The sequence below is a fragment of the Globicephala melas genome, chromosome 11 (genome assembly GCF_963455315.2).
Source record: "Globicephala melas chromosome 11, mGloMel1.2, whole genome shotgun sequence".
Taxonomy (NCBI): domain Eukaryota; kingdom Metazoa; phylum Chordata; class Mammalia; order Artiodactyla; family Delphinidae; genus Globicephala; species Globicephala melas.
In genome coordinates, this window is record NC_083324.2 from 81,037,157 (window position 1) to 81,052,145 (window position 14,989).

Genomic DNA, 14,989 nt, shown 5'->3' on the forward strand with positions numbered 1-14,989 from the left:
AGGGTCTTCTTCAGAACTTCCCAAGGCTGGACATTTATATTTCAGTTAGAATGTCAGCTCTCCAGAAAAGCCTTTTCTGACTACTTGTAGTAGTCATTCAGCCACTCTGTTTCATTTCATTATTTATATTCCATATACCACTACTCCTATTCAATATTTGTCTTGTATTCCTTCACTGTAATACAGGCTTATAAAAGCGGGGATTTCTTTTTTTTAATGAAAAGACAGAAGCAGCTCCTTTATTATAGCCCAACAGTTGTGACAAATGAAGACACATCCAAGAGCAGATAATGAAAAATTTTGAATTATTGTCATTGTTTCTCATATTCCTGAGACTCTTGAATTAATATAGCAAACCAGTCTGAAGATAAAAAGCTAGAAGCTTTATCAAATACATTATGTCTGGTAGAATGTCTACACTGAACTAACTCAAAGTCCTGGTAGTAGTTTGGGTTTTATGTAAGAAATGGCATAGATTTTTCTAGGAGGTATTGATGTACTTACTCTTCATTTGAAGCCAAACTGACTGTGATGGTTTTATACTTTTCCAATTGGAGTGTCATGTTTATCTCTTCTTTATTTCTGACTTAGCTTTATCTACTTTCTGGAGGAGCCAGGATGTTCTTTTCCATAGGTGTCAAGAATACTGATCCAAGGGGAAAAATGAATTTAAGGTCAACCCTTGAGTAACAGAGTGCCTAGAAAGTAGCATTAAGTGTTTATGCAAAAAACTCAACTTGTGTAAGAGTTAGACATTAACGTAACTTATAAATATATGCAGTAGGTGAAGAAATGTTTTAACTTAAAATTATTTCAAAGATTCCAGATTTATTGTGTTGTCATTGCTTTACAAATAAGAATGGTATTTTCTTTCCCATCTGACTCCTATTGTATATGCAAATCACCACAATAATGTGAATAGCTATTTACATATTTTATGTGACAATGAAATACTAAAATTGTTCAAAATATGGAATTATACATTTGCTGGAGGGTTTAGGATTTTAACCTAGTAGATAAGGCACTATTTCCTGATTCTGAAAAAGGATTTCCTTCCAGCTATGTTTTTATACATTGATACATGGAATATATAACTATTTCTGCATTTTTAGATGTCCTCATATTCAAGTTTGTATTTTTATATAGATAGTAAAATAGAATTTGTTTATAATTATCTAACTGTTGATTGTTCTTCATAGGTAAGTTATTTTTAAACAAAAAACATCAAAAGCACGTAATCATTTTCACGTCTTTGAGATAAAGTTAAGGCTATAGGAGAGTTTTCCAAGACTATCTACTGAGTGGAGTAGAGAAAAACAAAAAGGCACAATAACTGGATTAATGAAATTTCCTTCCTTGTACCCAGTATTACGGTGATATATAATAGGGTAATTCAACATACATGGGAATTTATGGTTCTTACATATAGAAATTGTTCCATTGCTAATTTCCCCAGAGACTTCTGCAGTAAATACTATGAAGTGTGTATTAAAAATAATGCATAAAGCAGGTCTAACCATTAATAAGTCCTCTCATGCAATGGCATATCCAAAGACCTTTAGTCCCTATTGCTGTGCTATTGGACTTGCCAAACAAACCAAACTTAAAATCTTATTAAATTGAAATGAAATTGTAATCCCAAAGTAACAATCTATTTTTCCCCCTTTTCTTTCCTTCCTCCCCACACCTAACCTGAAATGCCCTGCCTTTTTTTTCCTAATAGTCTTCCATCTGAAAGGACAGCATTATACCTTTAATTTTAACATTCACTATTTTTCTCACAGTCTTACATGGAAATATCTTGTTATATCCTGCTCTATCCCCAATACCTAAAATAGAGGCGTGGCACATAGCATGCACTCAGTAAATACCTGTTGGATTAATGAATAAGAAGAAAAAGGTAAAGAGTCCTTGGCAGCACAGAACTTAGCCTCACAGAATTGAGGTGGTTTGGAACATAGTGAATGGGACCTACCCTGAGAGTGAGAAGATCTTGATCATTGTCCAATTAATAGGAATGTAATGTGATCCACCTATGTGGATGTAAGTTTTCCAGTAGCCACATTAAAAATGTAAAAAGACAGGTGAAATTAATTCTTAATGTATTTTATTTAAACCAGTATATCCAAAATATTATTTTAAAATAATATCTTATTAATGAAATATTTTACATTCCTTTTTCATACTAAGTCTTTATAATCCAGTGTGTTTATTATACTTACTACACATCTCAATTCAGTTATTAAATTTTCATTGGAAGTACTTGATCTGTATTGAGATTACATAAAATTTTGAATGGAAAAAATAGATTCCTATACCCGAAATACTCTGAACATACTTAAAGGTTTTCCAATAACTGAATTGAGTATCAGTTTTTAAATTTAAATTAAAGTGAAAAAATTTAGTTCCTCAGTTGCGTAGCCACATTTCAAGTGCTCGATAGCCACATGTATCTAGTGGCTAATGTATTGGACAGTGCAGATCAAGGATAAAGTGTCTATTTGTGGTTGGGTCAAGGGGCAAAGGAGAGGGTAGCAGCAGAAGTACGGTATAGAGAGAAGAAGGTCTAGAAAATCATTTTGTGGGGTAGTAAAAGGGTCTAACAGTGCTGGCCATATATAACATTTCTAAGTTGAATCTTATTGTATATGATGTGGAACGGTCATGGAAATCAGATTATTTTCCTATAGAGCAGTGGTTCTCAACTGGGCTGGCAGGGCGGGGGAGAGATTTTGTCCCTCAGGGAACATTTGTATCTCTTAAGAAATTTTTGCTTGCCACAAGTTGGGGCTGCTGGTATCTAGAGGGTAGAGGCCAAGAATGCTGCTAAACATCCCACACTGCAGAGGACAGCCCCCCACAGCAAGAAATTGTTTGGCTGAAAATGTCAGTAAAACCAAGGTTGAGAAACTGTGCTCTAGAGGATTTGAGTAAGAAAGACTGAGAGATCTATTCTTTTAGAAACTTAGTCTAATTGCCTTGTGATATTACTAAGGGGAGAACAGGTTGTTTTGAAGCATTTCAAAGTTTCTAGCAGTTTCACTGTTGATGGACTTTTTGATTAGACTATAAAGAAATAATTTCATGCTCAGAATGAGATTGTAGACACATTCAATAAAGATAACATAAATAATATGTGCTGTGCATGTAAGACTCAACGACCTTGGGATAAGCTGATCTGTTCACCTTCGTATGGCTGTGGCATATGACCCACTGTCTCAATTATAATTGATGTCAATATTGGAATTACTTGTCACTCTTTTCTTTCTCTATCACCATCTCTTATTTTATCTTTGTTCCTTTCCCTATACCCTTGCTCCTTTTTTATCACTCTCTTTTTGTTCCATCCCCTTCTCCTCTATCTTGTTTCCCCCCTGTTCACCAAGGCCCGTGCATACCTCCGACATCCTCTCCTACCCCAACTCTCATCTGTTTCCTCCCTTTATAGCTGTTGGCGCCTCATTCAAAATCACCAGTTTAACCACCATTCCCCAACTGTATCTGAAAGAACTGCCCCCGTACTCCCTTTAGATGCCTCTTAAAATCACTGTCTGTTCATGAAAACTACAAACTACAAGTTCTTGCCTCCCTCCAAAAAAAAGAAAAACCCTCCAAAAAATTTGGGAGGAGTGATGCATATGTTTTTGACACAACTATTTAAGAAACTGCCTTCCATGTTTAGGGTTCTTTTCGAGCAGGTGCCATCATTCCAGGATGGCTCTCTGCTAGAACTCAGTGGTTCTCGTTACGGCGTCTAACATATTACACCTTCTTTTCGAATAACTGTGGCTGTGATTGAACTCAGAGCTCCTCTTTCTAACTGCTTGCATCCTCACCAATTTTTTTGAACGTTTCTACAGACTTACTAGGACACTGCCTAATCCTTCATAATACTAACAACTACTTAGATCTCCTTCAACCTCATGCCCCCTTTGCCTTATGCCAGCAGTTATCCCAGGTCCCACTGGACTTTCTTCTCTTGCCACTATCACTCCAGGCTGTCTCTGGCCCCAAATCTTTCTGTACCTTCCTGACTCTTATCCTTGCCCCTCTGGTCAAGATCAGATGGTGGACACTGTGGTGGCAATTTGGAATCAACACCAGACTAAAAAGGGTAGCATAGTCTCAGTGCTCCAAACTACTCTTCACTCAGACTTTGAGGGTGTACAACTCTAAGACTAGAACAGTTCTTTATACACAACAGGTATTCAAAACTACTACCTGAATAGAATGTTCAATCATACAGAGTACGTTAGAGGAAAATCAGTCTGTCATCGTTTTTACCCATTTAAGTAAACTTAATGTTGTGGTAGCCAAGATCATCTTTCTTACCATTGCAGAAGTCTCTAAATTCAAGGATAAGATCAGAAACATGAGTTTCCCCTTTAAAGACTGTGAACAGCTTCTACACATGACAGTTTTTTAGCAAGACTGAAGGTAAAGGGGGAAAAGCTATCATTCATTAAGCATCTAACTTTATTTTTTAGAAAACGATGTTTCTAATACTAAAGATTTAATACTTTACTTTTCATGATCATTAAAAAATCCTTTGTTTCAAATGTTTTGAAATAGTGCTCAGATAAATGAAAAAACAAGTATGAGTGTGAAACTTGATGCCTTAAAATATTTGTATCAGTTGATGTATACATTCAAAGTAAACTTACTTTTATTTTTTTATAAGGAGCATTATGTTCAAAAGATATAAAAACTCAGTTTATCTTTATGGTGTTATGAAGAATGATTTAAGAGTCACCTTCCAATAGTAGTAGACACAAAATGATTCTGGTGCTTTTCCTACTCTCAAAGCAAGTATGTGTAATTAATGTCTTCAGTAAGAGATTAGATCACTTCCTGATCATTTTGGTGATGGCTATTCCTAGAATTAGTGGTTCGTGGCAGTTTGATGGTGTTGTAAATTTGAACGTGTTGGCCTTTGGTCACAATTCCTGTCATGCTATAAAATTCTCAAACTAGTGATGTAAAACTGTCGCAAATACGTTCATGAAATGCTAATACATTCCGAAGCCAAAAAGAAAAAGAAAAACTAAATTGTTCACTGTGTCTTAAAGTATTAGTGTCCTGAGAGTCCCAGTTTCTCATTAGTATAGGGTAACTGACAGGGGATGTTACCTTGTAAAGGTAATTACACTCTTTTTATAGAGATAAGGTAGTAAGTTAAGCTTTCAATTTTGATTATTAGGTTATTGTATTTACTTAATAGTCATCTTTCTCCAATTACAATACACTCTCTTTCTAAGGCTGAAAAAGTACCACAGAGTTATTTTTACTAAATTACTTTGTTTTAAGGTGTTTGTATTTTATCTCCTATTGCTATTACAGCCTCTTCAGCTATCTCTTTTGCTACCTTCCTGAACTCAGAATCACATACCAAAGCTGGAAGTTACCTTACCAATGATTGAACAGCAATGTCCTTGAGAAGTTTCTGCAGTGATAAAAAATGGTCTGGATCTGTGCTGTCCATTATTGTAGCTACCAGCCACACGTGGCTATTGAGCAGAAATGTGGCTAATGTCACCAAGGAACTGAATTTTCCACTTTATTTCAGTTAAGTTTAAATGTATATAGCCATATGTGGGTACTGGCTGCCATATTTGACAGTGCAGTTCTAGACCAACCTCTCCCGATCTCCCTCAGTTTAAATGACCTGAGATTCAGAAGAGAAGTGACTTATCCAAAGTTACAGATCCCTAACACACTCCATCATCCCCCTTCCCAGCAGCTCCCACTGATGACTTACAGCTTTCCTCTCCATTTTAATGTTTTTCTTAGCCTGCTATCTTTCTGGTGGTTTCCTCATTTTTTTATCACTGGCAAAGCAAAATATTCCACAAAATTATTATATTCCCCACTTTAAGATAAGGGATATTTAGGCCATTATATCACTAATGATGGGGAAAAACAGTATGGTTTTAGTTCTTAATTTCAAAAGCAGTTTTCATCTATTTTAACTTAATACAGCATACCCGGTGGGCTTCTATTATATCATCTGCACTTTGCAGAATGGGAAAATGAAGGCAGAGAAAATATGAATGTCTTGCCTAAAGTCATACACTGAGTGGCCAAGGAAAAAGGAGCCAGAGTTGAGAGGTAGAATTCACATCTTTCAACCAGGACCAGGAAACATGGTTATTTGGGGCTGCAAGTGAGCAATGCTGGCAGTGGACAAGGCTTTCTGAAATAACTCTTAGTTCCTTCCAAGAAACTGAACTACTTCAGAAATAAAAGGAAATTTTACTCAGGTAAATTCTCTGGTGCCAGAGAAATTTTTAATGATGATTGAAGCTTTGCCTACATCAGGATACTCAAGGTCTCCAAGGCAGATTTCTCTGATAACTAATTAGGCCTGAGTGTCTGAAGAACTTTTGTTACTTCCACCATATTAGTAGAGCTTATTTGCTGTATGAATTCTTTGATGTCTAATAAGGGCTGAACTTACACGGAAAGGCCTCCCACACTCATCACATTCATAGGGTTTTTCACCCGTGTGGATTCTCTGATGCTGAATGAGACCTGTGCGCCCGCTGAAATCTTTCCCACATTCTTTACATTTATAGGGTTTCACTCCAGTGTGTACTCTATGATGTCCAATGAGATGTGAGTGTTGAATGAAGGCTTTTCCACATTCGTCACATTTATAGGGCTTCTCTCCAGTGTGAGTTCTCCTGTGTTTACTAAGGTCTGAGCTATGACTGAAACTTTTTCCACAGTCATCACATTTATAGCGTCTTCTTTCTCTCTGTTGCCACTCGAATCTGCCTTCACTTTCAATAGCATCTTTGGATTCAGGATACTGAGGAATAGCTTTGGTAAGTCTGTTGTTTATTTTCCCAAGGAATTCCATGTCTTTGGGTATATCTTCCTTCTGGGACAACTCTTCATTCTTAGTCTTGGTTTTATCACCTGTAACAAATGAACAGTATACAAACAGGTCCTATTCTAGGATTAAGAAGCAAAAAGCCTATGGAATAAAGAACATGTAAATGTTAAAAATGTGTTATAAAAATGAAAAGTCACATGCAATGCAAAAATTAGATATCTGGCACCATCAAAACATATATTGACAATATAGGGAAGAAATTAAAGAAGAGGCCAGTAAGGAAGATAGCAGGATACATTATTTGTGAATAGATTATGAAGAGAGGAAAAGGCAAAAATGTGGATGAGGGGTTACCTGGCAATCCTGTGCAAATGCAGAGTGGTAAATAGGAACTACACACATGCCAAGGATAACTAAGAGGGATAAACAGGGGGATTAGAAAACAGATGGGGAGGGAGGTAAAATTTTGGGAGAAACATGAGGGGTCTGAAACCTAGGTAGTAAGTGGGAGTAAAACCAAGTAAAAGTGACTGGAGAAGGTAATGGGATCAGGGGTCTGAGAGGAATATAGTGAGTTGGAACCATTAAAGGAGAGAAGTATGTATAAATAATAGTTAGCTAAAAGCAGAGAGAGCATGCAGGTCAGGATAAATGGAGAAAGCTAAGCAGGAAGTGACAGTGAATGGTCTGGTGTATGTGCTGGGTGGAATCCTTTTTCTGAAACTGACGTCCTCACTATCATCTCCTCCTGTCTAAACCCTAGCTTGGTGGTTCTCAAACTTTATTGTGCATCAGAACCATCTGGATGGCTTATCAAAACATTGCTGTGCTACCTACCCCCAGAGCTTCTGATTTGATAAGGCTGGAGTAGAACCCTGAAATTTGCTCGTCTTGGTATGACAGACACTGCTGGTTCAGGGACTGCACTTTGAGAGCCACTGGCCTAGCTATTATTCAAGGTCCATCTCAAATGCTGTCTCCTCCAGGAAGTCTTCCCTAACCTCCTAAATCGGATGTGCTCTCTCCCTCTTTCTGATCCCCATATCCTCAACCCCAAGCTAAGCATAGAACTTGGCACATAGCAAGTACTCAATAAATATTTGTTGAGTTGAATTCTATAAGAAAATAGGTGTTTTGATGATTTGGAGGGAATAAACCTATTTGGTCTTAATGCTGGGTGTCACCTATTTGGTTATGATGAAACCTCCATCTCAACAGGCCTAGGAATCCCAACTGTAGAACAATCATTTAATCACATATGGTTTTCAGTGGTTCACTCGGTATGATGGAAGAAGCAGCAAGAGCTACTAGAACATTTCAGTTCCTGGGCTGGGTATGGAAAACACTGGCTCTGGACTGAGCGCCATGAACCCCATTCTTCATTGTCATCACAGTGTCCCCATCCTACCAAATCTTCCTCAAATCTTACCATCCTACTTACAATATATTTTTTTTAATCAGGCAATAAATTTCTTAAAGTTTGGTTATTTGCTCTAAAATGATATTGTTTTGGAATCTAAATACCATATTATCTCAGGCTAGAAATTACAAGGACTGGATTAGAGCCAGAAAGTCCAGATATCAGTCCTGGCTTTGCTGAAAATTGTTTAAATGTTGGCAGATTATAACCATTTTGGTTTCCTTATCACCTCTGTGCCCTCCTCCTTTCCTATAGTTTGATCAGATGACGAAATGTATAATAAAGCATGTGTAAAAGTATAGCGTGTGGCAGAAGTACTGCTAAGTTAGTAGGTTAATCATCATTAAGCAAATCACAGAAATCAGAGACACCCCCATACCATTAAGAAAAGTGTTTTCAAACATCAACATATTGGCTCAACAGCTTCTTTTACATACTGGAGTCACTGATGGTTGGTTTTCGGTGGCTTACTGATGAAGATGAATATCTTTTAAAAAAGGATACAAAGAGTTGGCACTTATGGTCAGTTTACCACCTTCAGGGGAATCTACCAGTCCTTAGGATGAGTCTCTCTCCTACAACTTCAGGAGAAGTCTGGAGAAAAATCCCTCACCAGGACTTGAAAATATTTTTTTGTTTTTAAATACAGGGTCAGTTTTCCTTGTTCAGCGATTCAAATTACAACCCTCTCCCTTACATCTGCAATTGAACAACATAAAGAAAATTGTATGGAAACTGTCAAATGGGAACTTTTCTCATCTCAGGGACCTGCAGTCTACTTGGCCAACTGGAGTTTCAGGGCTTTATGTATCTCTTCCAAGTGCCAGCTATTCCCAGGCTAATAGGATTCTAGGAGATCTTGTTTCAGAACTGACGAAATTAGGAGTATTTCATTTTAGCATCTTCTGCCAGGGCCATTCTTCCAATTTTATTTTGGCATATCCAAGAGTTCCTATCAGTTACATTCCAGGTAAGCCCAGTCCTGCTCGTCACTGAGATGAGGCTATGTCCATAAAGACCATTTGATTACCATATGTACAACTTGCTTGACAGTCTAGAGGGAAAGAACAAGGTTAAATGCTGACTGAAGTGAAACTGGAACAGAGTTAAGTAGACAATCACTTACTGCTACCACAGAGTCAGAGTTGTGGGTTAACAGAACATCCAAAAATTCCCTTTGAAATACCTGACAATGTGCTACAAAGAACTGCAAAACACTCAGTTCTCCAAGTTCTCTCATATGTGAAGATAATTCTGTATTAAGTGACCACTATTATAATTTCCAGGTATGTTTACAGAGACGAGTCCCATTACCCTAGCCAATGGCTAATACTAATAATCTTGCTGAAATGGATACAATGAAAATTTTAAAATGAGATATTGCATAAAAAAGTCTCTCTATTTAACAATACATTTATTTTAAAAGACACTGGCTTTTTGGTATATTATCATGATGGTTTTAAAAAATTGTTCTACTAGTAGACAGGAGCCCCAGCTTTCCCTCTAACTCCTTATGGAAACTTGGAAAAGTCACAATCACTGTGGGTATATCTGTTTAATTGTAAAATGAGGATTTGGACCAGATATTACATTCTTTTAATAAAGTTGAGAGGCATTTCTTCAAATGTATTTGTTGTGATTTCTGCAGGGTTTTTTTCTTTTTTTCCTTTGGTTTTGCTTTGGTGGTTTTGTTTTTTGTTTGTCTGTTTTTTGGCGGGGAGTATAGTGGTAGTGGGAACACAGATAAAAATTGTGTAAGATTGCCAGGGCTGTACCTTAGAAAAAAGTCATATTAATACTGTTCAATGCAGACAAAGTAGACTTCCCTAAGAAGTCATAGGCCTCAAGGATAGCTAGATTTCATGAGGTATCTTTTGGTAGATTAGATTAAGAAAATACAATTCACATTTTAACTGTATAGTATTCCCTTGAAAGGTTATTTTGGTAGCAGCACATGTGTAAACCTCTATAATTTTAGGTATAGGAAGTGTGTAATTTTCTGGACTTCCATTAACGGGAAGCAGAGTGAAACTGGTCCAGAAGTATTAAAAAAAAAAAACAGAAGGAAAGATATCTAGAATTTAAAGTTTTGCATAGATAAGCCATTAGTCATAATAATTCTCTGTGTTCTCTGCAATACAATTTAGCACAATAGACACGTTAAATTATTATTGCGACCTATTTTATAAGTGCATGTCCTATCTTCTCTGAAAGGTGAGGAGAGACACTTATATGGCTTCTCACAGAAAAGAGGTGAGGATTCCACAGAGTTAAGCTTACTAAAGCTTATTAAAATAGTCTGACTCTTTCAGCTTCTGCCTCCTGATACTCTTGGTAAGACTCATTAACTTCTAAATACCAAACTCAAAGGACTCTTATCAGTCCTCATCTTGTGTTCTATTAGTAGCATTGATTACATCTGGTGAACTCCTCCCCTACCCCTTGGGCCAAATAGCAGCTTTTAAGTGTAATGAAAAACTGAAATACAGTTCTTTCCATGATAGGGCAAGGGTAGGAAGGGAAATAAGATCTTCCACAGTGAGGTGAAGGACAAGCAGGAAAACTTAAAAGGGAGAAGATGAAAGTGAGAAAGCTCCTCTGTAACCTAAGGAACCAGCTCTTCCCTCATAAACACAGACTCCTGCTCCTTACCATTCCTTTGGGGCTCCCCAGATTCCTGCTCCTGCTGGGTCTTCTTGGGATGGAGCTGGATAGTCAGTGACTCATGTGGCCTTCTCAAGGGGGCCAACGTGTCCAAAAGTGTGTCCTGTCTTTCTGAATTGGCTGGGACCTGGGAACAATGAAGTATGATTGGGCTTGCAAGGTAGATTTCGTGAAAGAACTGAAAGAACTTCAGAGAAAGATCAAAAGAAGCATGTGCCAGGGACCAAGGCCATGGAAAAGAGGACAAATTCTGATGCAATTGCAAATGGCAATAATGACTAAAAACCAAGAGACGCAGTCTAATCTGTACAGTTCAGGACACTGGAGAAGAAAATTCGGTGCCTCTAATAGTGATCTGCAGAGGTCCAGAATCAGAGTCTGGGAACTTGAAAGGTACCTTAAAGATCATCGAACCCAACTTCCACCAAATGGGGGCATTTCTTCTATAGCCATGTGGTCCAATATGATAGCCACTAGCCAGATGTGGTTACTGAGCACTTGAAATGTGGCTAATACAAATTGAGATATGTGAAGTGTAAAATACATTCAAATATTGAAAACTGAAATTAAAAAATGTAAAATACCTCATGTTTAATATTGATTACATGATTACATATTTTTGGTTAAATGAAATGTATTTAATTTCACAAATGTGGCTACTAAAAATTTAAACCACATATAGGGCTCACATTATATTTAATTACCATATATTAAATGTATATTTAATTACATGTATTAAATGTGAATGGGTCACAATTAGACCATGCTGTTCTGTATTATCCTTATTATCTACTTGAACCAAACCTTGAAGGGGAGTTTTTTATTACAAGGTAGCCTATGTTACGTATAGGTAACCATGAATGTTAGAAAACTGTTTTCCTGATACCTTTTTGCCTTCCTACAGCTTCTCACTGATCCTAGCCTTCCAAACTGACATAGAATCAGTCTAGTGTCTCTTTTTAATCAGTCACACTTAAGTTATTTGACACTGGCAGTCAGTCCCTAAGCCTTGTTCTTCTCTAGGGTAACATATTAAATACCTTCAGGTATTCTTTCATATGCTTTTTGCTTTGGCTTGGTCTAAACCCTGCTCTCTCACAGCCAAATGACCGCCCCCTTCCCACCTGCTTTCGAGGTTCATCAAGCTCTCTCTCCAGATCCTCCAGCACAGTCACCGCCTCCTCTCCAGTCTCTGGATGGTGTGCCTGCACCCATGCTTGCAGGTCCCTAGGGAGAATGCTCAGGAACTGTTCAAGCACCAGCAGGTCTAAAATCTGCTCCTTTGTGTGGCATTCTGGCCTCAGCCACTGGTGGCAAAGCTCCCAGAGCTGGGTAAGAGCTTCACGGGGTCCAGGTGCATCCTGATAGCAGAGCTTCCTGAAGTGCTGCCTGAAGAGTTCCCTTCTGTGAGGACTGTACTTTTGTGAGATGGAGTCCTGTCCCCCATAATGGTCTGCCTTAACTATTAAAAGTCCTTTTTGTTCCTCAGGTTCCAGGGATGTGGCCATTCTGGGCTGTTTTTCAGGAGATTAATCCTCTATCTGGAACTGATTCAAGGAGAATCTCTTAGAATCTTGTCTCAGAGAAAAATCTGTTACCATAGAGAAATGACAAAAGCTGCTGTGAACATAAACACTGATAAAGGGAAGCAACCAGAACTGAGTAGAGAAAACAGTCTGACAGGAGGCTGTAAATAAGAACACTGAAGCAGGAGCATGCATTTGAATCTGGGCTGTTGTGTAATTTAGAGCAAGTTACTAGCTCCTCATCTGTAAAAATTGTCGTGTTTCTCATAGGGTCGACGTGTAGATTAAATAAGTATGCGAAGTCCTTGGCCTGAGAGCAAGCACTAAATAAACGCTAAGTGTTAACAGCGTTGTCAAAAGCCTCTTTCATTCCACAACCTGAGATGTACGGGTCCCTAGGATGCAGTGGTTGTGGGGTACATGCGCCAACTCAGGAAGGGGGTTAGGATGAATGCCCTCGCAGAGCAACTCGTAACCAGTGCTCCCTTTCGCTCCGTTCTCCCGGGATGTCGGCCCAAGTCCTCTCTCGTAGCTATGTCTGGAGGGAGGGGACAGCCTGTGAGGGGGAGGTGTGGGGAGACAGTTGCTGCAGACCACGACTATGCCCTGCCCCCTCCTCCACCCAGGAGCCGGGAGAGACTCACCTCGCGCCGAGAGGTACAGGTGCGACAGCTAGCGTCTTTTGGGCGGCCCGAACAAAGGTCAGACTCAAACCGACCAATCGGCGCTGGGTCGCTGTCAGCTGGGCACTTCCGGGCCGCTCTAGGAAGCCTCGCCTCGGTGGCGTCCGCCGGGCTGCCCACCCTCAGCTCTAACCCGCGGAGGGCCCGGTTCCTGTACATTGGACTGATGGGACTTAGGCGCCCGCAAGCTGTTTTTTTTTGCTCTTAAAAAAAACCTTTTTCCCTCTCAAGATTTTCTTCCCCCACTTAATTATTAAATAAGTAATATGGGTATGTAATGCATTCACATGGTTCAGTGTTTAAAAAGAATTATAAACTATAGTGGAAAAGAATCTAAAAAGAATATAGGTATAACTGAATCACTCTGCTGTACACTCGAAACTAACACAACACTGTAAATTAAGTAAACTTCAATAAAAAAGATTAGAAAAGAAAAGGATAACTGGCCCCCGCATCTAGATTTGGTAACCATTTTTCGTGACATATGCTATATCATTCCATAGGTATATTACGCAGGTTTAGATTCCCTCATCCTCACCCCCAAATACACACACCCATACACAAATGGTAACAGTTCTTCAACTTGATTTTTTTTTTCCCTCCTACTAATTGATTTTGGAGATTGTACATAATGGGCTTCTTCCATCTTGCTCTTTTTTAAAAAGAATAATCACATAGTATTCAGTTATGCCATAATTTATTAATAATTACACTATTGATGGTCAAGTAGGTTGTTTCCATTCTTTTATTTTTCAATCAATGCTGCAATAAATTACTCTGAACATCATAATTTCTTGTGTGTAAGGATATACCCATAGTATATATTCCTAGAAAAAGATTTACTAGAGCACAGAGTAGGGGCATTTGTACTTTTCTTAGTGCCAAATTACTAATCATAGAACGCATCTGCGATGTTTACCTATACTTGCCAACGAAATGTTATGAAATATTTTGATCTTTGCCAAGCTGACGGGTAAGAAAAGCTTAGGTTTTTTTTCTCCTTTCTCTTTCTTTCACAAATATTGATTATTCACCTACTGTGCCAGGCACTGTTCTAGAAGCTGGAACTAGTTTAAAGTAGAACAATGCCCGTGCCTTCATAAAACTTCTAAGTGTGTGTGTGTGGAGGGTGGGGGTAGGGAGGCAGGCAATAAACAAACAAGAAAAATATATAGTGTATCAGATGGTGGTTGTTAGTGCTCAGGAGAAAATAAAGAAAATATGGAGTTTGGGATGACAATGAAGGAGTAATGCAATTTTTTTTTTTTTTTTTTTTTTCGGTACGCGGGCCTCTCACTGCTGTGGCCTCTCCCATTGCGGGGCACAGGCTCCAGACGCACAGGCTCAGCGGCCATGGCTCACGGGCCCAGCCACTCCGCGGCATGCGGGATCTTCCCGGACCGGGGCACAGAATCCGTGTCTCCTGCATCGGCAGGCGGACTCTCAACCACCGCGCCACCAGAGAAGCCCAGGAGTAATGCACTTTTAATAGGGTGGTCATTGAGGACCTCACTAGTACATTGACTTGAGCAAAGATTGAGGGAGATGAGTGAGTGGGCCCTTAGGGGTAAAGGGATTTCTGGGAGAGGGATAGAAAATGCAGAGGCTTGGAATGGAGAGTATTTTAAATAATCAAAGAACAGGAAGGAGACTTATGTGTCTGGAGCTGAAGGAGCAAAAGGGTGTTGGGAGTAGAGAGAGAGAGAGATGAGGGTCTTGCGTGAGTGCGAGGATATTGTTTTGTACTCCAAGATGAAAAGCCGTTCAGAATTTCTGAGCAGAGGAGTAGCTTAATCAGACTTAGGCATTGAAAAGATTTTTCTGGCTGCTGTGTTAACAATAGACTTGTAAATGTGAA

General features: G+C 38.8%; 1 protein-coding gene across 5 annotated transcripts in view; it reads right to left on the reverse strand.

Annotated features, from left to right (window-relative positions):
• Positions 1–14,989, reverse strand: part of ZSCAN16 (zinc finger and SCAN domain containing 16) — a 26,188-nt gene continuing 11,199 nt past the window's right edge. Inside the window, exons 1-4 of one of the 5 annotated variants that reach the window (XM_030849725.3) lie at positions 13,093–14,389; positions 12,047–12,469; positions 10,911–11,049; positions 1–6,921 (exon numbers count right to left, since the gene is read on the reverse strand). In XM_030849725.3, the coding sequence (XP_030705585.1) occupies positions 6,401–6,921; positions 10,911–11,049; positions 12,047–12,430 (1,044 nt within the window). In that variant the 5' untranslated portion in view covers positions 12,431–12,469; positions 13,093–14,389 and the 3' untranslated portion in view covers positions 1–6,400. Of the gene's footprint in view, positions 6,922–8,639; positions 8,746–10,910; positions 11,050–12,046; positions 12,514–13,092; positions 14,390–14,989 lie in introns of those variants that run through there. The other 4 variants (XM_030849723.3, XM_060308211.2, XM_060308209.2 and 1 more) reach the window with 4 other exon arrangements.